At 45.1% G+C, this 23,117-nt stretch overlaps 1 protein-coding gene across 2 annotated transcripts in view; it reads left to right on the top strand.

Annotated features, from left to right (window-relative positions):
* Nucleotides 1-22,772, top strand: part of PAPPA2 (pappalysin 2) — a 295,333-nt gene extending 272,561 nt beyond the window's left edge. For both annotated transcript variants that reach the window (XM_045583190.1, XM_036442074.2), the window contains exons 22-23: nt 21,152-21,250; nt 22,616-22,772. In XM_045583190.1, the coding sequence (XP_045439146.1) occupies nt 21,152-21,250; nt 22,616-22,690 (174 nt within the window). In that variant the 3' untranslated portion in view covers nt 22,691-22,772. The remainder of the gene's footprint in view (nt 1-21,151; nt 21,251-22,615) is intronic.
* The last annotated feature ends 345 nt before the right edge of the window (nt 22,773-23,117 follow it).

Below are 23,117 nucleotides of genomic sequence, written 5' to 3'. Positions count from 1 at the left end.
ATGGCTTGTCCCTTTCTCTCCTCCCACCGCACCCTTTTTCTGATTTACTCCATGCTTTTCCTTATTTTTTCTGTTGTTTTGATTTTTCATGTCTAGCCTAGCCTTGCAGACAATTTAAATACTACTTTCCTGCAAAATTGACATCACAGAAATGCAGCTTTCTTTGACCTGCCTGACCTTCTAGATGCCTCCCATTCATTATGCTGAGGCTATAAAATTAGCAGCTAGCAGATATAATCAGGTTATGTCTAGAAATAATTCCACCCCTTTCTTCTTTTCATGGGGGCTTTGCTCCACTGACATTTCTAACTGTGCTTCTAAAATGTGTTTTAGATGCAGACTGAGCATTGACGCAGGTCATTCACAGAGACTGATCTTAAATTCCATGGGACATGAATTACCATCATTGCCATTTACCATCATTGTCATTTGTATAACGCTTTTATTAAATAATCATATGGACAAACACTTTGGAAAAATTCATATCATTTGAATTGTTTCTAATTCATCCTACCAAAATAGATGTTCCTTTAAGTGAAATTATTTTATTAAATAATTGTTTGTATAATGACTGAACACTAGCAAAATAGTGTATTAAATCTCTTACGCTTTATTTTTCAAAGTGTATAAAATATATACAGAGATTAACTAAAGTAGGTTTACAGTTGTGAGTACATGAGTTTCTTTTTGTATTATTATTTGTTAATATATTATTTTTTATACAAACAATTATAAACCTACTTTTGCCCACTCTTATGTGTATGTTGTATGTTTGTGTATCTATGTTTTGCCTTACCCACCAGTGAATTAATAATAGAGAAAAGGTGACACTCCCAAAAGATTGCAGTTATTTACAGATCATAGCACGTGTAAGAAAGGGTACACATTTCAACTCCTGGCCAATGAATTTAAATCTCAGCTCTGCTGATATTATTAGCTATATTTTTGCATAATATTTTAAAACTTAATTTTAATTGTATAAAAGTAATATATGAATCCAGTTTTAAAAAATCAGATAGCACCTGTAGGTTTATTTGCAAGACTAGTAGTGCCTGCCCTCTGCTCTCTAAGCTCAGTACAAGGAGTGAGATCGGCAGGAACTTTGGGGAAAGTAGTGTCCCTGAAAAGACTTTTGATATGGGTGAGACTTGAATATAGTTATTGGCTTTGGGTAGTAATCTTGTTGAGAGACTAGAGACTCAAAGTAAAGGCGGTAGAAGAGGTTACAGATTCCTTTGGCTCTGAGGCAGGTAGGGAAGCTAGAACGATGACTGGAGATAAGGTTTGTAGGGTAACAAATGGAATTCAGAAGAATTCAAGGACTTCATGGGCAGTGGCTTCTCATTTCTCTGTGCTGACTTGTCCATCTCAGTTGCTCAGGACAACATCCTTGGTGTCATTTTCATTTCTCTCATTCTCTTGCTCTCCACATCTAATTCATCAGCTAATCCCACTAACTCAGTCTTTAAAAGGTATCCACAATCCCACCACTTCACCACTTAACCTGTGTCACCTGCTACCTGGATTACTGCGACGGTGTCCTAGCTGGTCTAATGATACCCTGTCTACTAGTATTCTCACAGTTTATTCTCAACACAACAGTGAAAGGGGTCCCCTTAAAATGTAGCATTTTAAGCATCCCTCTACTAAAGCCCTCGGGTAATTTCTCATTTCACTCAAGGCAAAAGTGAAAGTCCTTCCAGTGGCTTACCCCACCCTCCCAAAGTCCCTGTCTGACCTTCTGACCAACAATGACAGATGTCCTTCCTCATTCTCTACCTATCCCCCAATACACAGTGCTCACTTACACAGACCTGTTTAAGTTTTTATAGAACTGTTATTTTCTAATCACTAAGTTACTTGTTAGAGTTAATGTCTATTTCCCCCACTGGATGGAACTTTATTTTAGTCACTGTTCTATCTCAAGTCCTTGGGACAATGGTATATATTGACTACCACATGGGAAATGCTCAGTAAATACCTCTTAGTGGCTGAATGAGATAGGATGGTCAGGGCAGCCCCAGCCTGCGGAGAGAACTGGCAAGAGGGTAACAGCCTGAAGAAGCAGCCTGATTACTGTGGGGGTAAAGAAACATTTTGCTAAATTGTGAAGAATAAAAAAATTTCCAGTAGACCATGAGTTTCTTGACACCGTGAAGAGTTTTTTCTACTGACTACTTTTTTGTGTCATTGCTGTGGAGTTCAGTGCACAGTCAGTGTGGCCCAGGGCTGGGATTCTCAGCTGGGCAAGGTTGGGACTCCCTGGGTTCCTTCAGCTCTTTCTCTGATGAGAGAAAGCTTGGCTCCATCTATTGCCTTTCTTCTCCCTGGCTAAGGAGTAGTCACAATCACTAACTCCCATGGGAAAATGATGTCTTCCTTGGTCGACTTTTAGCTTCTTTTGCTCTCAAATTGTAGACACTAAAAATGCTACACCTGTGCACGGGATTATCTTCATTATTATTGTCCCTGTGTGAAAAGGCTTCTGAAGTGAGGCCAGCCTGAGGCAGGCCACACACCCTAAGGGCCCACCAGTGTTCCCACCAAGGGAGTGGTCAGGACCAGTGCACACAACTGTCACAGGCCAGGAGGGCACAGCCTCTGCTCCCCTGTCCACCAGCCTGATTCCTTCCAGGCCTCCAGCTCCAAGCTGGTTTTCTGTGGCTCTTCTTGGAAAGGACTCACCTTTCCAAGAGTAGGCACCCAACTGGACATCAGACTCCTGTTTAAAGGGTCACACAACAGCTCAGATCTGAGGTTTGCTGACAGTATCCCAGCTCCAGCTGGGGTGACCTTGCTCCACAAGCTTCCCCTTAAGAAAGGATTCCCACTGTCCACAGAAATACAAACCCTCCACCTCATTTTCCCTCTATTTCATTGAACAGAGTAATAAGAATAAGAGAGAATATTGTTAAGCTTTTGAATGCTTAACCAAACTGAATACGAAAAGAAATAAAAATAAAGCAAAACAGGCAAATAAAAGAAACCTTAGACTAGGGGTCCTCAAACTTTTTAAAGTGGGGGCCAGATCACGGTCCCTCAGAGAGCTGGAGGGCCGGACTATATGAACTACTAATTCCTACTGTAACACCTCGGCTGCGCTCACTGCTCAAAAAACCTGGCGGGCCGGATCAGACTCCTCTGCAGGCCGCATGTGGCCCGTGGGCCGTAGTTTGAAGACGCCTGCTTAGACTATGCACCTCTTTTGTGAACAGACTCATTGCCTCTTCCTTATCTCAGAAGCCCTGCCCAGGAATCCTAAGTAAGCCTTTTGTTTCCCCAGTGGATTCTCCAGAGCCTTTTCAGTCTTATACGTACATTGTTTTCCCTCCTATGTAAGATCAGTAATGAGAACTTGGCAAGAGAAAGATTTAAGTGGGTCAAGAGGCGCTTGTGGCTTTTCTCTGGGTTGTTTTCCATAGCCCCATTCGAGCCTGTAGCATACCTCTCAAGACAAAGCTGGCAGCGGATCTAACCCCGGTGAGAGGCCGAGGCCCGAGCAGACTTCCTGCAGCACAGCGCCTGGGTTTCCTTCCACACACATGCACACACAGCCGCGCACCCGGATCCTCATCGAGAACAGATGTTGCTGCCCCCTGTGCCAGCCACGTGTTCTGCATGGCATTTTCTTCTGCAAAGCTCCTGGCAACCGTGTTTTTCTTTTCTTCTCCCCTCCCTTGGCCTCCTACCCTCCCTTCCCTACCCCCTACACCCACTGCATGTACAAATTCCCGCCTGATTCATGCTGGGCCAGCCTCAGATTTTTGTTGTTGTTATTGTTATTGCAAACATTAGATGCTTCCAAGCTGGAAAAAAAATGAAAAGAAAAAAGAAAAAGAAACCACAGCAACCCCCAAAGAAAACATGTTCTAACCCAGGAATGTACAATACTTCATGCATGGGAAGCATCTTCCCACCTCCCCAAGCTTAGCTACAGAATCTAGGGTTCCAAATTCCAACACATGAAAAAACAAACTCATGCAGATTTTTTTTGGGTCTGAGCCTCATACCATTTCTAAAGCTAAAGGCTTGCTGCTCCCCCCAATGGCTGTGTTTGTAGACGCCCCATAGCCTCCTCTCCCAGCTTACACCATGGTTATTAAACCGTGTCACTCCTTCACATCCATTTCTTCATTTCTTCACTTAAAGTAATATTTTCTGAATGCCTACTGTGTGTCAAGATTACAAAAATGAGTAGGCGTTCCAAGCAGAGAGTATGCAATAGAGGTAAAAAATTAAATTACTACCCCATGAATATTGATACAAAGATATGACCAAAGTTGTATGAGAAAATAGAAAATTTATCAAATAACTTTTTTTACTCTTGTGGAGAAGGTCTTATGGAGGGGTACCATGTGAAGTGGACTTTGAAGGATAAAGAGGAGTATATGGAAAGGCAAAGGTGTGATGTGGACGGAAATGGCAAGATGCAGTCATCAAGTTTTTCTGTAATAATACTGCCTAACAAGTAATCCCCAACTAGCGATATCTTTTAATAACAATATTTATTCCTTATATGCATTTGGAGGCTGACTAACGTAGTTCTGCTGTAGACTGTGGGTTGGGTTCGAGTATGCTCCATGTGCCTGCAAAAGCATGCCAGTGCTTTCCAAACTTCTGGTCCAATGTAGCATCTGCCACACACGCTCACAGTCCACTGGTCAAGGCAGACCACACGGCCAAGTCCAGAGTTTGTCGGAAGGGGAATCACGGTCTGCTGATAGTGAAGTCATGTCAAAGGAAGAGAGAGTAATCACGGTCTGCTGATAGTGAAGTCATGTCAAAGGAAGAGAGAGTAAAGGGTACTGTGGACATAAAACAACATCTGTCAGTTAGCCTTCTTAGACACAAACATCTGCTATACTCAGATTCACCCCACTTCACCCTAAGTCAGTCCAAAGGTCTTATCCAGTTATCACATTAGGCTTGAAATCTGGAATGCTGTTATTTACATCAGGTTGCAATGTAGCTTCTCTTAATCTGGAATGCTAAAGTTAATCTGGAGTATTTATGTAATCTGTACTTAAAATTCCACTTTCTCTGCCTTCCTTATACCCGGTGGGCAATGTGGAGCCGAATAAGACAAATACAATAAATATTCCCTTTTAAAGAGAAAAATGAGAGGCAGGTAACAGTCACTGGTCCACAACAATTCTTAAATCCTGCTGAGGAAATTTACAACCCCCCCTACTACTCATTTAATAGCTTTAGATCAATCCCTGGATTTAGCTCCTAATTCCGTTGTTCTTCATAGCTCTTGGTTCTGCTCTCTTGGAAGTTCTTTCTTTTCCATTATCCTCTTAGGGTCACAAAAAGAGCATCAGACTATCTCCCTCTTGGAAGCTAAGTAATTTTCTCAGCCTGCTTTCTCCTGGTAATAGAGGGGACCAAAACTCTTCTTATAGGAAGTCCATTTTCTTCTAGGCTGATAACTTTTGGTACTTAAACTCTCACAAGCTTTATTTATTTATCTATTTAACTTCAGTCAAATTCATGTTACAAGGGCTGTCCTCACATCATGTCTTTTAAGATCTGCTTGTCTCTTTTCCCCTTCCTCCTCCTCATCTCTTCCTCCTCCACCTTCTCTTCTCTCTCTTCCTCCCCTCCTCCTCGTCCTTCTCCTCTCTCTCCCTCCTTTTTTCCTCCCCCCCTCTCTCTCCCTCTACCTCCCTCCCTATTCTCTCATTCTCACATTAATTATAGGTATTCTGCATTTATGAGGTGGCTCCAGGACAAAATCCTTAGTCTCTTTGCTATGAGTCACTTTGTTCAGCTGCAAGGCTCCCCCAGGTGCCATTTTAATTTTGTTAGATGTCTTAGCGAATCATGTAATGGTCCACCCCTTGATTTGGTCTTTGCCTGCAATTAGGTCTTAACTTCAGTCTTGGAAGGCCTTTCCAATACAGAGCATTTCTCAGCGTTATCTTTTGCTGGCTAGTTAGGGATAAGGAACAGCCTTGTGTTTCGGCTTCAAAAGTCCTGTGATTCCTAGTGCTCAGATTCCCTGCCGGTTCTGCTGGCAAAGCAGCAGCCTTTTCTATGCTCCCCTCTTTATCAAGTAAAGGTAGTAACTACCAGCTCATCCCAGTAAGTTCTTCTTTAAATCTCTTTACCCAAAGCCAATAGGTTGTTAAGTAAATTTTCTGACCTGCAAGTTGTAGCAGTTAACATTGTAAGTGTCCTCACAACTACAGGAAACATTTAATCAAATGTCTTGGCACTGCATAAATAGCTATTTCAGTTTTATAGCTTCCCAAAATAATTTCCTTGCTTCCTGATACACCACGCTAATACCAGTGTTTTAGGTGTTTATTATGGCAGCACCCCACTTCTGATACCAATTTCTGTACTACTCAAGTGTTGCCATGATACTGTCAATAGAGCAAACAACCCACACCACTGGTGGCAAATCACAGAAAATATTACTGGCCTGCTTAGTGAAACAGATCCGGGAAACATGAATAAGTGTGGCATGATTTTGAGGTTAAGAGCTAGGGGGTAGATCACTCAGGCTCTTATGTGCCAAGCTAACAAGTTTGGACTTTATTCCGTAGCCAGTATTGATCCAATGGAGGCTTATAAATAGACTGAATTAATCAGAGCATACTGTGGTCACAAATTAACCCTGAAATCTCCGTGACTTAACGTGAGAGAGGATGGATTTCTCCCTCACAGAAACATTTGGGATCTCTAGAGTGCCTATCTTATTCCTCTGTCTTTTTAAGATGTGGTCTCCATGGTTACCTCCAAAGGTGCAGAGACAATACAAAGAGAAAGGCCAGTAAACCTTGAGTCCCTTGGACCAGAAATAACACATCCTTCCTGCTTGCCTTCCCATTTACCAGAACATGGTCACATGACCTTAAACCACTTCAGTGAGTCAGGGGAACACAGAGATATCAGGTAAGCAGAGAAAAGATGATAAGACTTATATTTTAGGAAGAAAATCATGGTGGCAAATTTGGGCTGTGAAAGTCCTTATCATCTCTCACCTGAACTTTATAAAGTAACTGAACTGAGGAAGTGGGAAGAGAAGAGATAGAAGAGGCTCAGTGCAAAACTTTCTGCAATAGAATGGTGAATATTTGGATGTTGGTTTTGATGACAAGAGAGGAGGTGAAGATGAAGTTAACTGGGTTGGAGCGGGCTCCTGTCTCAGAAATATCTCAGTTTGTTGTGAGATACGCTCAGCCGACAATTTATTAGCAATGAGAAGAGCTTTCTCTTATCTGTGCAGTTAGAACTGTGTACTGTTTGTGTTTTGTTAGTGTACATATTTTGAATGTCCAGTTAAACCAGTGTCTAGAGGTCAGGAGGCATATTTAATTCTGTATTTATATCCACCATCCATAATCTAGTTTAATATTAAACATTTATAAATAGTCCATTAATATTCACAATTGGCTAAGTAATCCTCATTTTATTCTTTTCTTTTGGCTGCTCCTGGTATATTATTTGAAAAACGTATTATGCATTGAATATGACATATTGGGGTTCAGAAGTAGTTACTATTTTATTTTTTAATGAGAGAAACCAAGTAGTAAATTGAATATGCATTATCCAGATGTGAAAGATCCCGAACAAAGAGGAGAAATCTCTCCCCCAATGTCCTCTCCCTTGTGTGCCGGTTTGGAAGTTTAAAATGCTTAAGTTTAATTTTCACCTCTATTGCTCATTCCCCAAGTGTCCTTGGGCCATGGCCCTTGGTCTCATTTTCCCCATCAATGGAATATAGATAATCATATAAACCTGCCTCACCAGGCGATGTGAGCACTAATTGAAAACGAGATTAGATTCAACTGAAGTCTTTCTAAAGGGAGGCATATGAAACGTGGTGGTGCATGTCTGCAGAGCTGTAGGTTTCCTGGAATGGTCTAGCCTTGGAACCACTTCTGTTCCTGATAATACTTCAGCTGAGTCCAAAGTGCCTGCAGCCTGCCTGGCTTGCTGGCTGTGCTCACCTGTCCTGGTTTCAGGTCTGTGTGCCCATCCAGAATTGCAATAACTGAATAGCAGAATCTAGTGAGCTCCATGCTTCCTGCTGTCCCCCCTCTTACCTCCTTTCATAATCCCTCTTTTCAGACAGGATATCTGGGAACTCTTTGGGTTGACAAGTCAGTAAAAATAACTAAATTAATAAGTTCTCCGAATAATGCGTGTGTTAGACAGTGTGGCCTGCTATTACCTAATACCATAGACTGAGTGGCTTCCACAGGCAGACATTTATTCCTCTTATTTCTGGAGGTTGAAAAGTCCCAGATCAAGGTGTGGGTAGGTTTTGTTTCCTGGTGGAGACTCCCTTCCTAGTGTGCAGATGGCCACCTTCTCACTGTGTCTTCACAAGACAGAGAGGGAAAGTTTTGGTGTCTCTTCTTAGAAAGGCATTAATCTCATCATGAGGCCCTACCCTCATGAAATCCTCTAACTACCTCGTAAGGGCCCCTCCTCTAAATACCAACATTTTGGGAGTTGGGGTTTCAACATATGCATTTGGGAGCAACACCATTCAGTCATAGCAACGTGTGTTTTGCTTTGCTTATACTCACTTTACCAGGCAGGAAATACCCTGATACCCAGAGCTGGGTTTCTCAATTTTGTTTAATGAGTGGCTACCTCCACTATGTGATTTTGGAGGTGCTGCCCTTATTTATCCACCAAATACTGATCTGTTCTATGTGGCTCACAAAATTTCCAACTTTCCACAATTAAAGTCACTTTTTTGCCTTAATGTTTATCTTTTATTGAGTTGCAGATACATATTTTTCATTGACCCCTCAGTATGTCAGCTGCTTTCCCAAAGGCAGATGCTATGGTAGGGTGGATACATTGCTTAGGAGTGTGGTCAGAGGGAGCAGAGTCCAGCATGGGGGTGGGGATGATGGGAAGAATAAAAAGGAGATTAGGAACTAAGGACAGACTTTGACACAGCATTGCTGCTATAGCTCACTGTCAGTACTGGAATAGAAGAGAGGTGATTGGTATTTCAGAGAACTTTGCTAGGCTATTTTGTCTGCTTAAGGCATGCTATATACAGTCATTCTGTCCCCATAGTTGGTGAACAGTGAAGTCCTTGGGATTTCTGGTCATAGTTATGAGAGATGAAGAATGATGAGGGAGGGCTACTTTTAGGAGGGCTACTGTCAATCTTCCCCGACAAGGAGCCATCAGTACCCAAGTATTCGGGCTCAGTGTACTCAGGAAACAAGGGATTTTCTCCTAGTCTCACAGTATAACTTCATTGAGTGTTCATTGTGTGCCAGGAGCCTACTACAGGAATTATTCCCATTATTATCATTCCCGTTTTACTGATGAGGATACTGAGGGGCTGCTTTAATGTCCAAATGTGGGGCTAGGGTATGAACCCAGGCGGTCTGAGTCCAGAGACCCTGGGTTGAAACTGGTAGGAAGATTAAAAACAAATAAACAACACATAAACTAGGAATGCATGGGCTTTTAGAAAACTCAGTGGAGATATGACCAGGAGATGCTGGCCACCTTTTAGGCTACCTCCCTGGGCTTTGCAAGTTTTAAGCCAGAGCAAGAGGAGAAAGAGGAGGCGTGCTCATGAGCCCTGCTCCACCAGGATTGGAAACCGAGGAGATGAGACCAGGGAACATGTTGTGAAACAGATGCAGCCGCTCAGTGGATGAGTGAGTAAGATACACAGACAAGCATCCCGTAGATAAAGGGAATGTAAACGAGACACTTGCATGGAGAATGGGTTCCATATGGATGCAAGTGAGACTGGATGGATTGACCAATTAACAGAACACAGAACAGCCTGGCTGACAACCCAGGATGGCGTGACAGGTTGAGGACGAGAACCACAATAATCAGCCCCACAACTGGCGCTGTTGATAGACACAGGCACTGAACATCAGATTGAGGCTAAAAGCAACAAGACTGTTGGCAAGAGAATCTTCTAGAATAAACATGACACCTCCCTCCTGCCATTCCTCCACTCAGCTGGTGCTGGAAGTGGCTGGGGGTAATAAAATAGTCATGTCTAAGTTGTGGGGAAAGCCTGGCAGACATCAGACAGGAGCGAAAATGTGTGGACCTTCAAGCCTGTATTTATATGGAAAAGGGAATGTGTACAACGTCTCCTTGTGAGGTAGGGCAGCGTCTGCTGACGGCTTGGCCTCTGTTGCCCATGACCCAGTCCTTAGGTTTCAGAAGGATTCTTTCTAGCTTTTTTGGTTTGTTTTTTTTTTTTTTTTTTTTTTTTAATGATACAATTTTTTGAGAAAAGCCAACTGTCATAGACAGACTTTCATCTCCTTTGGTCTTCTACCCAAATATGACCATTCACCAAGTCCCAATTGTTTTCCTTTGCAAATCCCCCTCCTGTCTGCTTTTTCCTTTTCTATATTACAACCAGCCAATTCTGTTCTTGGTTCAGACATGCTTGAAGTCATCTTTCACCTGCTCTGGGTCCCTCCCTTTCTCTCTTAAACACTCCTCACTGTTCCCAGATCTAACCTTTGAAGCTCAGCTTTTATTATCTTCTGCTCAAAAGCAAAAAACAACCACCTCCAAAACAATAACTTTCCATCACTTCCCATTGTCTCTGGGACAAGGACTAGATTCCTCTGGTCTGGATGGAGATTTTTACCTAGTTCCAAGCTTGGCCCATTAATCCTCAAGGCAGAAAACCACAGGTATATCTTCTCTTTTGCATTGAAATCTTGGTTTGGATGTACCCTCCTTCTGGGAATCTTCTCCCCATTTCTCTGCCCAAATCCTGTCCACCCTCACAGATGAAGCCTAATTGCACATGTATCATAAAGCCTTCTGAACTGTCCTGCCCCTTTCCTACTCTGACCTCCTGTAGCTCTTTGCGGTGCCATCTGTTATGCTGGGGATGAGTTCTTATTGGCCTGTGGTTTCTGCGCTGTTGTCTCAGAAACTGCTCCTATGCTGCCTTATTTGGTGCTGATGCTGCCAGAGACTCTTTGAGACAGACCTTGTCACGTGCAGAGCCTACTGTGCTGGCTTGTACAGGGGTCACATTAACTTCGGGTCCGTCAGAGACCCCAGGGTTCCAGCACCAGCCCATACCGGGCCTGTGGGATTGTCTTAAAGTTAACTATCCTCCGTGGTACGTCTCTCATGGCTGTGACACTGGCTTTCCTCAGGCGGAAAGTGGCTGCATTATGCTCATAGTTTGAAGGAGAGTTTGGACCAGGAGCACAGGACTGCGAACTGGAGATAATGCTGAAGGCATCTAACCATCCATGTCAGGGCGGTCACAGCACAGGCCTGGGCATCAGACGGTGGCTCTACATCTTCTCTTCAGGCAGATTCCGTACCGCTTTGGGACTTGTTTTCTCTCATCTGTAAAACGGGCATGATAATAAAACTTACCCCCCTGGGTTATTGTGAGTTATATCCCATGAACACTTGCGAAAACTGGAAGCAGTGTAGATGCAGCTCTACCCCAAGGTGAAACCTCTCTGTAAAGAGCTGGGTGTGGTATCAGAACAGCGAAAGGCTTTGTGAACCACTGATTTCCTAAAACAGCTCTTCCCGCTCTAGGAGTCTTTCTCCTGGAAGCTTCTCTATGTATACTTGATTGCTGAGGAAGAAAACGAGGTAGGGGTAGGGGTGAAAGGAGGAAAGAGGGAAAGAATGAGAGAGAATGGGGTTGGGGAAAAATAGGCGGCTCAGCAAATAGCAGGAGGGCCAAAAAAAATATTTAATCCAAACAATGAATATTGTCATTTCCTCCCACAGTCTGCATTCCCAGTCATCTTCCACGGGCAGGCCTGGGAGCCAAGACATGCCTGGGAGCTGCTTGGCAGGAGTGTGTGTATGGCGGGGATGCGGGGTGGCAGTGAGCTCGTGTGGCGGGGCTGCTCAGGCCTGCCTCAACCTCCTTCGGGACGGCCAGGGAAGCTGGAGACAGAGACAGAGGGAAGTAGAGGCTGGGTGCCCAGCCCACCTGGAGCCACAGGCTTCTCCTCCCTTCCTCCTAGTGGCGGGTTCTGCACCTCTGACTCCTGCTTCCTCAGGCTGGTGTTTCCTCCCCCTCCCAGAGCTGTGTGAGCTTGGAACAGCACGTGTAGCCTGATACTCCTGTCAAATGGGGCGTGGGCCTGGCAGAGGCGTGGAAAGGAGGACCTGGGTGAGCAACCCCCTGCAGAGGGGTTGGCGGCCAGGCAGCAGGTCCCACCTGCTCACAAGGTGCCAGTGGCTCAGTTTCATTCTCCTGCATCTTTACGCTGGGTTCTCAGAGTCTAAGTTATTGAGCCTGTACCTGGAAGGTCACACTAGGCTCTTAGCAGATGACATTTTAGAGAGAGTAATGCATAGTGGAAACAGATATCTGGGGAGGCCAGGGGACAAGACAGAGGAAAGGGACCTTATCCCGGAGGAAAGGCAGGAGGAGTGGAAAGCAAAAAGTATTCTGCCTCCTTTGTTTATAAAGTCAACCGGGGGCCCACAAGTCTCACCAAATACTCATTAGGCATCTACTAGGTCATGTCAGGAAATGTGCGTCTATGGGGGATTTATTGCCAAGGGAAGTAAATAGGAAGAGTGCGGGAACAAAGGGGAAGTGCTTCTGACCCCATGGCCCCTGCTGAGTTCAAGCTCTGGTGTTCAAAGTTTCTACCTCTGACCTTGAAATGCATTAGGCTGGCTTCAGTTAGCTGGCAAGGAGGCAAAAGATTCCGGGAATAAGCAGCAGTTAATCCATTCCTTTTTTAAAGAAGCCAAATGCCATGCAGCAAGACTGTGTTGCGAGAACTTGCAGGCCACCTGTGCCATTCCTGCCATGAAAACAAGAACAAAACCAGGAGATTAACAGCTCCCCAGTTCTGCAAGGGAGAGTGTGACGTCTGAGAGGAGGTCATTATTGTTGGGAGCCAGCACCAGGCCACAAGGGGGACTGCTGCCAAGGTCACCAGATGGCATCTTGGGAAACTTTGTTCCCACCTTCTGTGGTTCCAGAAGGAGGCAGGTTGGTGCTGCCCTGAAATCAGAATTTGATAGCAAAGGGATGGGAATCTCTGGCTTTGTAAAACCTGGCTGAGCCCACCACGCTGGTCAGCTGCTCCAGAAAAAAGGGAATCAGGAGGTGAAAAAAGAGTTTCGAGGATTTTGTTTGTTTAGGACCCAGAGTTGGGGTTTGATGCTTCAGGTCCAGGCAGTGACCTTGAGAGTGATTGTGGAGACTTGCTGAAAAAGTAAAGGGTTTTTTACTTTTACTTGGGTCCTTCACAGTCTTGTGCAGTTTTGGTAAAAGTGGGGGCAGGAGATATAAGAGCAAGGGCACAGAGCATGGTACCTTGGGTGATGCCTCTGGGTAACACTCTGACCCATAGCAGTGACTGGTGACAGTAGCATTTCTTAGTGGCACAACTCACAGATGGGCAGGAGGGCTGTGTCTTTTTGTTTCTAAGCCTCCAAAAGAGCATGGCAAGGGCCCACAGAGGGGTGTTCTCTTCTCCTGGCTCTCACTCTGAGAAGCAGGGCTCTTGTGTTGAGCAGATCTTTTTAGGATAAATGCAGTCTCACATGAGCATCCTCTGCCCTGTCTTCACCCTTGAGGATCTGACCCCCACCCTTGTTGGGGAGGATGAGAAGGTCTGGGGCTACGTTGGGTCAAGAGGAGAGACTACATGGGGAAACAAGTTGGGTGTGTGTGTGAGTCAGGTGGAAAGTCTGGTCTGCAGGTCTTTATTTGCAGTCAAATGAAAGGGGCTGCTGGGAGGTTGCTCTTGGCTGGAGAGCGAGTCCCAGCCAGCCTCTCACCTTCCTGTTTTCCCCGCACACGAAAGGGCAGAGGTGTCAATGACAGCTGGGGGTTTTCAGAGGCTAAGACACCCACGTCTCCATGTCTCCACGGTGGTTTGAGGAGAGACACAGGTGCCAGGAGCCAGCCAGGCCTTTCCCACTGTTTTCCTAAGTCCCAGGCCATTTCCCTCGTCCCCTGACACGCCTCCGTGACTCAGATGGGCACCTTTCTGGTGAAATGAATGGGGCAGGAGGCTCGCAGGGAAAGGAGCATCCACAGCTTTGACTCTGGATGCTGCTGGCGGAATCCGGATGTTTTTCTGACCAGAATGTCTATGAAGGGAACTTCGACACCCGCCCACAATTGCAAAAGCACAGGCCATGTTCCTGGCACCTCCATGAAACGGGGGTTCATTGAATGCTTTCTGTGGGCTGAGTGTTTAACCTCCATTTGCTCATTTATTCCTTGCAACAACCCTACAAAGTGGGTATTCTGCTCATCCACAGATGACGGCACTGCTGCCTAACCAGCGGTGACGGAAGCTGCAACCTGGGCATAGGCTTACCTAACACCACCTCCCATGCCTTCAGTCACTATGCTTAGCAGACTGATCATTGTCCAGAGCTATTCAACTAGGCACCTTGAAGCAGATGAAAACAGTGCAGGTGAAAGAAGTCCTCTGACCTTACTTTGTTTGCTTTTATTTGTTTGATCTCAATTCATTCCAGCTGTTTCTCTTGGGAGAGATTTGCACCGTTTTCTGATGTCTAGTATAAGACTGTGCTTTGGTTTTGGTGACAGATAAGCTGGTTATCATCAGATTTCTCTGTGAAGGGTATACACATGCTTTTTTCTTCTTCTGGTGATCTGTGGCTTCCACAGGCAGAGGGTGAAGCTCACATGGACCAGTAAAGCACAATGGAGCATCAGATTAGACCTCACGTCTCAGGGCCACTACACAAGGCTGCTTCCCTCTGCCCATGCACCAGAATGTGTACCATCATTCCCTTTCTCCAGCCTGGGCAGTATTGCCATCTGACTATGCCATGCATGTCAGCCCTCACTCAGGGTCATCTTCTCCCAACACTAACGGAGTCACGTAGAAGTTCCCCACCCTGCAGAGGCCCCACACCTAGGCCCCTATTCCTGGTTGGCTATTAAAACCCAGCCACCTGATGACAGGAATCTGCAGACATCCCTGGTACAGCCGTAGTTCCACTGCCTTGCCTTCTCTGGTTTTCAGCTGCTTCTTATTTTTGGCCCTGGACCTCATTATCCCAGCTGTACAACTGAGAGGATAGTGTTAAATTCAATCCAACATGTTGGGGTTCTTTATAAAAGGAGAACTTTTAGATGGTATATTCTACTATCTATTCCCACTCAGAAATGAGCATATACCAATACTACACCTGGTAAGATGTGTGTGTGTATGTGTGTGTGTGTGTGTATGTGTATTTTTTTTCTATCTCAAATCCAATATCTGACTATAGTGTCTAGGTTTATACTGAGAAAAGAAAAAGAAAAGGACATGTGCCCTTGCCAGCTGGACCTGTCTCTGAGTTATGTGATTTTTATAAAGCAGCAGGCCTAGTAAGTTTTCTAGAGTCAATGAATCATGAAAAGGAGGACCTGGCCTTTTCATTTCCTATGTATGCATAGGAAATGTAGGTAGCCACCATCATATTGGTTTATTTGTTGAGAACTTACTGTGTGTTGGCACTGAACTAGTCTCTGGGATTAAGAAAAAATTGGGCCCCGGGCCCTTGATTCAGAGGGTTGAGTTCTACAAGGCGGATATGCATAAAAGTTACCGGAGTAACACAGAAGCATGGAGAGCACTCTGTGTCGGGGAAGCAGGGAAGGGTTTCCAGAGGAGGCTGTTTGGAAGGGATTCTTCCTGCTCAGTCCACTTCAGCGTAGCTGTCCTAGTTTTACATTTCCCAAGAAGACTGTCACAAACCCACCAACATGAGCTCATTGGCACCTTCCACCTCAAGGGGTGCACCCAGGAGGAGTGGCAGGACTTCATTTCCTCTTTCCTCAGATGCCTGCAGCGAGCAGAGACACTCCTGGTTGTAGCATTCTGGGGCTAGAAACAAACATTTCTGCATTGCAGGCATCTGCTGATGGAAGGGGAGCATGGTGCTGCTTCCATGGGGGTGGGGGGGTCAGCCTCTCTGCCAATGTGGGCCAACCCAGCCCCAAGATGAGAAGGAGCCCCCGTGCCAGGGCGCTTGCTGGGGGTAAACTTGGACTCATCACTGAGAAAATGGGAAGTGATGTTGTGGGGGTTCAGGGGAATTCAGGTTTTATACCTATGACCCTTTCTCACTTTCCATGTTGGATGTCTGGCATTACTTCATGATTAATGCCTTTGTACCTAATTTCTTGTTATAGAGGTGCCAAGAGAATTTACCTCAACCTGCATTCCCAATCAATAAAAGACTAATGAAATCATCAAATCATGGGAGGCTGGTCTTGTAGAAAGAGAATCAGGTCAAGAATCAAGACATTTGGGCTCAGTTCCCAGGGTTACCACTAACTGGCCTTGCAAGCAGGACATGTCTCCTTTTTAAGGCTCCATTTCAACATTAGTAAAATGGGAATTTTGTGCTTAAGTGGTCTTCAAATCTCCATTACGCCTTAGAATTTCATGTATCTATGATCCTTAAAACAACAAAACAAGCAAAAAGCATTGTAGCTGTCAAGGGTCCCTGAGTAACCTCAAACACTTCTCAAGTTTTGGCCCTGAGATGCTAAGAGTGCCTTGTCATGGATCCCAGGCAGTGTGGACACGGTAGGTAGATCCACGCAGCAAAAGAAGAGTACCATATTTTCCGGCATATAAGACGACCCCCTAATTTCACAGTTAAAACATAGGTTTAGTCCTATATTCGCTGTATAAGACTACCCCCCCACTTCCGAGGCAACACCAGTTCTTTTTTTAATAGACCACCTCTCTGACTCTGGCCAATCTGAGCAGGCTTTTTTTCGTTTCAAAAGTCATTTTATATGCCGGAAAATACGGTAAGAAGAATCAGGCCAGAGGTCACCATTCAAGGGAAGAGTCAGAAGAAAGAGAATTAGCACACACAGAAGAGTAGTATGCTTTCACACAGCTTGTATCTGCAACAGGGGCCCCCTTGGGCTCAGCCTCAGAACTGTCCTGGACAGTGGGCTTCTCCTGGGCCTGGTGCAGCCCAATCAATGCGAGGAAGTGGGCATGGGGCTCATTTGTCTTTCACATCACTAGAGGGTTTTGGTGGGAGTTGGTGTGGGTGAAAGAAAATGTGTTAGGCCTCAGGCAAACACTTGATCACATCTTCTCCTGGTCCATAACCCTCCTCAAGATGCTTAATCAGGATTCTGCCTATGCCTTCCCTAAGTGATACAGTCACTTCTGGCTGAGAGCCCAGCCTGTCGGTTAGAAGATCTGAAGTCTAAACTAACCTTTCTAACACATACATGTGGCCTGACTTCTGCAAGCTGTAGGAGAAAAATATCCTTAGTCTGATTCAAGTCGTAGAGGCATTACCAGCCACCCAGTCAGAACTCTTTCCAGGGCAGGCCCTGTGCTAAGCAGTCTGGGACCACCCACTTCTCTGTGTTCTCCTTCATCCCTCGACAATTTTCTCAGGCTCCTCTTCCTTTCTCATCCAGTCCTGTGCATCCTCCACAAGGGCTACTGTAGAGCTAGCCCCTGAGAGCTCATGCCAACACCGCCCCCCAGTTCTGAATTAGGGCTGTCTTTTCTGCTCATTCTGTGCCAGCACTCATCGTGGGAGTGAGTGATACCTGCTCACTATGGGGTCTCTGCAGGGCCAGAGACATGTTTTATTTGTTCATTTACATATTCCTGTAACAGTGCCCGGCACCTGTAAGTGTGGGATAAAGAATGTTGACCGACCCCATAAGTGACTACAACCATGGACAACAGACAAGGCCACCATCTCTAGGGTTAACTCCCCAGCAAAACCTTAACCAGCTTATTCCCTGAAAACATAACATGAGAAATTGTAAAGACAATTTGAGAAGTTTCCAAAGCAGTGTACTAGTAGGTAAGGTAGACTGAGCACCTTCCTCTTCGTATTCCTTCATTTACATGTAGCCATTTATTTGGCCGCCACATCTGCCTGGAACACAACTAGCACAGAGAGGCTGGCAGGAAAGGCCTTCCAGCAACTACAATAGGGCCCATCCAGCTTGTAGGTCATGAGAAGAGCAACCCAGACTCTCAGACTCACCCATTCACTTAAAGTATGATTCCAAGAAGCCAGAGACAGGCCTGGGTTTGTGTTGTGTTGTGTTGTGTGTGTGTGTGTGTGCGCGTGTGTGCGTGCGCGCGCGCGCGCTCTCAGTGTTCATGTCGATGACTCTATATTCTGTAAGTTATTAGAAGTCAGTGAAATAGACATTTTATACAGGTTCTCTTTTGTCAAAAAGGGTTAAAATGAAAATGTGGCTTCTAAAGGAATAAGGCTCAGGTATTTGAAAAATACACTTTGTTTTCTGATGTGACTGGAGGAATGGGGCGTAGGGGTGGGTGTTGTGGCGCCATCGGTGGTCACACAGCAGAGACACTGAGCCTCTGGCACCCTCCCTTGGGAAAGCTCCCGGGAAGGAGTGCCTCCCCAGGTTGGACACCTTTCTGGGACTGAGACTTTGTTCTCCCGTCTCCATCTAGTCTACAGAAGCTTAAAAACTTGGGATCAATTAGTCATTTTTCCCTTCCCATTTTTTTCCATTCTCAGCTTCCCAGGACCATATTGCCATGGGAGCCTCTGTTTGTTTCGGGTGGAGAAGTTGTTTTTGGCAGGTTGGGGGAAGAGCAATTAATTCTAATAGGTATATAGTAAGTTAAATACTGGGGTCTTTCCAACCTTTTCTCTGCATTCCTGCTCCTTCTTACATATTCCCTTCTCTTCTCAGATGACCCTCTAAGAGCAGAGTTGCAGCAGCAGCAGCAGCTTGTAGGAAGCCTGTCTGGGCTGTGGCAGTGGAAGTGCAGTGGGGCCTAGAAGGTCACCTAGACCACTTCTCTCTGTGTGTCCTCCCTCATGTTCTTGAGGTGAGAAGCCATGCTTGGGGAGCACTTAGGAAAGAAAGATTCCCCTGGATCCTTTATTCATCCAAATGCTAAAGCTGTCCATACTGCAACCATACTTTTATGTGTGGGAAAAGTATTTTGGGTGGTCTCTTTTATAGACAACTGGCTGAAAAGGAAAGGAGGAACCGATGATGTTGTGCCAATGATAAGTCAGGGTTGGAGGAAAAGGAACAGATGTCACGTTATATGAGAAAATAAACTCCAAACACTTGAAAAAGAAAAACTTGGGGGGGAATCTCCATAGATGTATCTGGTCCTCCAGGGAGGACCTCCGGGCATTGCTAGGTGTTAGGATGCAGGTAGCTGTATTTTGATCAATTACTTGGCTGCAGTGGGGACCCAGATCCTGATGGTGTATCTATTCCCCATTCTCCAGAGCCAGAGACCTGGCTTCATGTCAAAGACAGATGCTCCTCTTGGAATCTTTTCTCTTAAGCCTGGTGAGGCCCGTGTTGAAAACAGAATTCATTTTCACTTCCGGCTCACTGTGGACATTATTGTGCAGCTGTGCAACACCTGTTGAGTTCCACCCCACAAGTAGCCGCTTTTTGGTGATTGGCAAAGGGGTACACATCTGGAATGATGCTCAAGTGACCTCGGGACCCTGTAGAGTAAATCAAAACACTGAAGTAATATCTTGGATGAGCTCGTTCTGATGTAACTTAATTGCTAAAAATTATTTAATGGACTTTTTTTAAATTTTAATTTCAGTTTAGTGATCTGTCTCATCAAAGCACAGCAAAATAGAGAACAGTCCTTCTATTTGACATTTAAGGAGGGTGGGGGAAAGTGATGTGAACATGTAAACTGGAAGGTGGCCTCAGGACTCAGGAGTCTATTGACTGTTTTGTGGACAGAGAATCTGACCATGAGATGTTTCCTGAGACTTTGCATTTGGGCATCACTCAGGATGGGGAGAGCTAATGTGATCGAGTGGGTGGGCTGGCTGATGTGATCGAGTGGGTGGGCTGGCTGCCGTGACCTCCAGGAAGCTGTGGGCCACCATTGCCCTCCACGAGTGGTTCTAGAGCAGTGGTTCTCAACCTTCCTAATGCCACGACCCTTTAATACAGTTCCTCATGCTGTGGTGACCCCCAACCATAAAATTATTTTTATTGCTACTTCATAACTGTAATCTTGCTACTGTTATGAATCATAATGTAAATACCTATGTTTTCTGATGGTCTTAGGTGACCCTGCTAGTGGTTCTCAACCTGTGGGTCGTAACAGGTTGAGAACTGCTGCTGTAGAGCTGAAGACCATCGGAAAACACAGATAGAAGCAATGCATTGGGCCGCTGAGCTACTTTTTTAACCGCTTGTTGCTATTCTTATCACACATTGCCTTTTGGGGTGAAACACTCCATTAACTCTGGTTTGGCCTGGGCCCTTTTCCCATTTTAGCTTCTATGAACTTGAAGCAGTAAGAGCAGTGAATGGGAATGTTTTAGCTTTCTCTACTATAACCCTATGTCTAGCTGCTGTGCACAAGTGGTTATGCAGGTTGGACTATCTCTACTCCAGCACGGGTGTCCTGGCCCGAGAACCACTGCACTCTGGACAGACATCATTTGAGTCTTCATAGCACCGTAGGACTGATAGGATCCTATGTACAAGTGCCAGGAGAAGGGGTGAAAGTCATAGTCTGTGAGAAGCACCAAAACATCAAGATACATGACTGCTGATCCTAAACTCTGCTTTAGCTGTGAGACCCCAGGCAATCTTTGTCATCTCTATGCATCTCCACTTCCTCACTGGTATCACAGGAGTTTTAAAGCCAGCTCTGCCTTGCATTGAAGGGCTGTGGGTTTGATTTCAGGTTGGAGCACATGCCCAGGTTCAGGTTTGATCTCTGGTCAGGGCAACTGTGGGAGGCAATTGATCGATGTGTCTCACACTGATGTTTCTCTCTCCCTCTCCCTTCTTCTCTCTCTAAAACCCAGTGAAAACATATCCCTTAGTGAGGATTAAAAATAAAATAAAATGAAATGTGTGAAGCTGTTTTGTAGCCTACATGATATAAGGGCCTGTTATTACAAGAATATGAAACAATTCATCAAGGAGTTCAGACGAACATTCTGGACCCCTGAGTAGGCCAGGTGCAGGCTCTGCAGGTGAAATTTGATCATTCCTTAGGCCTGATGGTCTTGAGATTTTAACTTCTTAGAATGGGAGGTCAATTGTGTCATGCCCCTTGGGTGTTCTTCCATAATATCTCCTGAGTTCGCAGCTTAAATTGGGCGAGGCTGAGTGGGAGAGGAGATGGAGCTGGGCTTGGACACTGAACTCTCACCTCCTTGCCAGCCTTTCCAAGCAGATGGTTGGTGTGATACTATCAACAACCGAGCCTACTGCCATTACGATGGGGGTGACTGCTGCTCTTCCACACTCTCCTCCAAGAAGGTAAGTGAGGGCCTCCCAGGGGGTGGGGGTGGGACAACCCCAGGAAAGAAGCAGGTGCATTGGCTAGTTTTCCTTCTTTCCTTGGTATATCACAATTTGTTTTTATTCAACAGTCAAGAAGAAGGAGTCACAATGAACAATCACAGGGTTTCTAAAGTGACAGGATTAAGGATAGTGGTTTTTTAGGATAACTCCTTCAAAAGTGTTAATTCTCTAATTGTCAGTACAGTACCTCCTTCAGAAAAGCCCTGGCTATTGCTCCTGAGAAACTCACACCTGCTTAACCTTCAGGAAACATCTTTGTAGTTAGGAAATAATGGCCTCCACCCCACAGAGATGCAGGAAGTAATATCCAGTTATTAATCTTTACAATTAAATTAATAATCCTATAAAGTATATTATAAGCATATTGCAAACATATGTTGAATGGCCACCACAAACTACCTGTAGTCCTCCTGGATCATATCCTGAACAGTGGTTCTCCTCTCAATGCCTTTTATTCCTATTTATCTGGTTTCTATTACATTAGCAAGTATGCTTAAGCTAAGCCTGTAAAATTCAATAGGCTGAAATTTTGCAATAATGTGGATTAAAGAAAAAAAAAATTCCTCCAAAGATATTTGATGCTAGTTGGCCAATTTATTGAATCAGAAATATGCAAGAGATGGTATTTCTGCCCAGTGTGTTTGGACCATTAAAACACATCTATTTTTATCTCATTTGATTGTCCATGCCAAAGGGTATAATCTCTGCCACTTTACATCCTGTGTCCTGAATGCCCCAATCTCTCTGAAGCTAGTTATGGACATCCCAAAAGTGTGTTTATCTATTGATAGAAATGCCAACAGTGCAGACTTTCTTGGACCATGTCTGGCATGAAGGAGAGATAATTACATAACAGGAAGGCAGTCTAGCCATAAACAGTGGGTAGAGAGATGCACTGTTTCATCAAGCCAGAGTGTATCCTTGATTCAAGAAAGGCAAGCCTCATGCTTATGAAGATGCCAAGATGGTCCTATTGCTCCAAGCACATCCAGGCACAGAGTCCTAGACCTGGGTGATAGGGCCTTGGTTTTCCAGGTGGTGTGTTGTGGTTAAGTCACCCAACCTCTCTTAGCCTTCTCGGTGAAGAAAAAACACTGACATTCATCTTACCTACTTGATAGAGATTTTGTGTCCACAATAATATGACAAAAACATTAACAGCAACAGTTTTAGACATTAGTGGTAACTTTAGAAGGAGGAGTTACAGGAGCTATAGGTTCCTAGAAATGTGTGCTTTATACCCATCATCTTAACTTCAGTCACATAGATGTCCTCCGGGCAGTTGTTGCTGTTCCCCCACCTCATCTCCTTAACCCTCAGGTCATCCCATTCGCTGCTGACTGTGACCTGGATGAATGCACCTGCCGAGACCCCAAGGCAGAAGAGAACCAGTAACTGCTGGAGTCCCTCCTACCACCCTAGAGGCAGGAAGAAAGAGAGTCCTCCAGGGAAGGAAACAAAAGGTGACTGAGGAAGGCAGTTCCTGGAATGAAGAAGAGCATGGAGCTTATGAGGAGCGCGGGAGGAGGTCTGGAGGAGCCACCTGTTGCATCAAGTAGCTCAAATAGGGAAGAATCGTAGGCAGTTGATTAAAAGTAGGAGAAATATGATAGGTGTACAAGGACCCTCCTCCCTCATTTATATTTTATCCAACTTCATCCTCAACTTCTGCCGGCTCCCTGCTGGGCACCCTGCCCATTCCTCAGCCCCACCCAACTTGTACACCATTACCAAACACACACTCCACACCCAGTTTGAATGAACTGCCACCTTTCAGGACTCATCTGTTCTAAACTGGCTCTCTCCCTGTCATCTGTGTAGT

This window comes from Pipistrellus kuhlii, unplaced genomic scaffold (assembly GCF_014108245.1).
Source record: "Pipistrellus kuhlii isolate mPipKuh1 unplaced genomic scaffold, mPipKuh1.p scaffold_m20_p_18, whole genome shotgun sequence".
In the NCBI taxonomy this organism is placed as follows: Eukaryota; Metazoa; Chordata; class Mammalia; order Chiroptera; family Vespertilionidae; genus Pipistrellus; species Pipistrellus kuhlii.
This window is presented reverse-complemented; position numbering and strand designations above follow the sequence as displayed.